The sequence below is a fragment of the Alosa pseudoharengus genome, unplaced genomic scaffold (genome assembly GCF_046254945.1).
Source record: "Alosa pseudoharengus isolate Yale_2024_CS ecotype anadromous, Long Island Sound unplaced genomic scaffold, YU_APseudo_1.1 YU_APseudo_1.1_scf_6, whole genome shotgun sequence".
In the NCBI taxonomy this organism is placed as follows: domain Eukaryota; kingdom Metazoa; phylum Chordata; class Actinopteri; order Clupeiformes; family Clupeidae; genus Alosa; species Alosa pseudoharengus.
In genome coordinates, this window is record NW_027468848.1 from 18,438,698 (window position 1) to 18,441,371 (window position 2,674).

General features: G+C 46.4%; 1 protein-coding gene across 1 annotated transcript in view; it reads left to right on the forward strand.

Annotated features, from left to right (window-relative positions):
* LOC143105505 (protein unc-13 homolog B-like) overlaps positions 1-1,790 on the forward strand; it is a 33,411-nt gene extending 31,621 nt beyond the window's left edge. Inside the window, exon 30 of the mRNA XM_076269468.1 lies at positions 1,369-1,790. Within this exon, the coding sequence (XP_076125583.1) occupies positions 1,369-1,654 (286 nt within the window). The 3' untranslated portion in view covers positions 1,655-1,790. The remainder of the gene's footprint in view (positions 1-1,368) is intronic.
* The last annotated feature ends 884 nt before the right edge of the window (positions 1,791-2,674 follow it).

Here is a 2,674-nt window from a genome sequence, read left to right on the forward strand (position 1 = left end):
AAATACTGTAGCCATAATGTATCAAAACAAATACTGTATTTTTGTATTTTGAAAATACTCAAAATACTTTTTTTAAAAGGGGCATAAAATCACTTTGTAAATTAGCTTTTGAATCTTTTGAAACTTGAATAAGGCTACATATGGAATAACACCAGAAATTCCAAAACGGTTCAATAGTTTTAAACAGGCAAACTTATGAGCAGGGATGGATTACGGAACATGCCTAACGGGCCCAGGGGCCCAAGTGTTTAGGGATCCCTGAAGCCCAAACCTCTGCGTGAAGTCACTGCTATGTTCTCCAGCCCTGATATCAGAATAGGGCCCCTCAGTCATATAACATAGGTTATGTTATTCACCCTGATATCTAAACGGGGCCCCTCAGTCAAATAACACAGGTCACGCTATATGTGATAATAATGCTTTATAATTGGCATCTTTTTCACAGCAAGATGCCTTAAATGTGTTAATGGTTATGTTGTAAGTCTCAATCTGTCATTTATTTGCACAAAACTGTCCAGAAGTCATAATCTAAGGGGTTATTGCCTTTTAGCACAACCAACCACGACCCAGCTAGAGAATAAAATGGACGCCTATTTTTTCCACTTCATGTGGGTGTCTCTGTGCAGAAATACAAGACCAGTTGATAGTCATAATTTGTGTTTAAAAGGGGAAGTATAAGGCTACATATGCGCTATAATGTAGCAGAACTAAGGTGACCACCAACCAGACTCTGAAAAGGAGGACAAGTTGTCTATAAAGTTATATAGGTTATATCTGAAGCTCAGCTATTGTGAATGCTAGTGACCCTGAACATTTATGAATTCCTCTCTTTGCTTGGTATTTTCTTTTTTCATCGCACATTTCCTTTTCTCTCTCTTTATTATTTCCCTCTCACTCTGTCTCTCTCTCTCTCACACACACACACACACACACACACACACACACACACACACACACACACCCCACACACACACACACACACATACACACACATACTGAAAAACATCTTTCAATGCATCCTCTTTCTCTCTCATCTCTCTCTTTCTTTATCTCTCTGTACCTTGAATTATCTTTCCCTCCCTCCCTCCCTCCCTCTGCCTCTCTCTCCATCCCTCCCTTACTCTCTTTCTCTCTCTCTCTTCCTCTCTCTCTCTCCCTCCCTCCCTTTCCCTCTCTCCCTCTCTCTCCCTCTCCCTCCCTCTCTCTCTCTCTCTCTCTCTCCCTCCCTTTCCCTCTCTCTCCCTCTCTCTCCCTCTCCCTCCCTCCCTCTCTCTCTCTCTCCCTCCCTTTCCCTCTCCCTCCCTCTCTCTCCCTCCCTCCCTCTCTCTCTCTCTCTCTCCCTCCCTCCTTCTCCACTTCCTCCTCCAGCGTGCTGGGTAAAGGCACCAGTGCGGAGTTCTACGAGGTGCAGATCACGGTGAAGGACTACTGCTTCGGCCGTGCTGACCGCATGGTGGGCGTGGCCGTGCTGCAGCTGAGGGACGTGGCTGACCGCCGCAGCTGCGTGTGCTGGTGCCCGATGGGCCCACGCATCGGCACTGACGAGACGGGCATCACCGCCCTGCGCATCCTCTCCCAGCGGCCCAACGACGAGGTCGCCAAGGAGTTCGTCAAGCTCAAGTCCGAGATACGTCCGGCAGAGGAGGGCAGATGAGCTGCCGGATTAGCTGGATGAGAACGAGGAGCCACATGATTGGCCGGACTCGGACTGCCTGACTGAATAATTGATTTTTGACCGATTGGGTGAATGGTTTGGTTGATTAGACAACTGATTGGTTATTGATTTGATAGTGCCATTCACCCAGTCACTGCATACATCTCTCTCTCTGTCTCACTGCATGATACTGCTACCCACCAGCAGTGCTACTGAGACCAGTCACTGGTATTCAGATTTGCAGTCGAGGCCTAAGAACTTCTTATCTATCGACTTTAAAAAAAAAAACACATGGGACAGATGAATTGACCTCCTATCCCGTAGTGGACGGAGGAATGTCTGTCCTGTCTGGTGGTGTCTACACAAGCACCTTTCTCCATTTGCTCTGCAGTCCATCCATCCATCTCCCGTCACGAGAGTAGTGGGAGGCCGAGGCCTTGTGTCTTTGTGCTGCAGACAGTGATTGAGGCATTTGTGCCGTGCTGTCAGTTTCAGCATCTGTGTGTGTGTGTGTGTTTGTGTGTGTGTGTGTGTGTGTGTGTGTGTGTGTGTGTGTGTGTGTGTGTGTGTGTGTGTTTTCAAGGTCATACGCCACATAACCTACCCTTTGGATTCTTGTAGGGGCTCGTCCAGACAGACAGTCCAGTCAGCCCTGTGATTGAAGCCTTAAGGTCAAAGCCACTGCCTCTGTTGTTAAAGTGTGTCGTTTACCTGCTGATCATCAGTTCCTGTTTTTACTCAAGTTACGCCACCTAGAGACAACCCTTAGTTGTTAATGGATTTTTTTTAAACAAAAATATGTTTAAAACTGTGGATGTTATGTAATGTATGTGACTGTCCAGAGGCTTAGGAGATCTCCCTTTGCTCAGTGCTACCGGGAAACCACTTGGAAAAGAGCTTTTGTAAGTAGATGTTAGCCTTGTGATTTGTCTCAGACAGAAGCAGTGTTTGGTTTAGATGCTTTGAAGCTTTTGCTATATAAAGGGATGAGTGAGTGGGAGAGTTTCAACATTGTAGGTC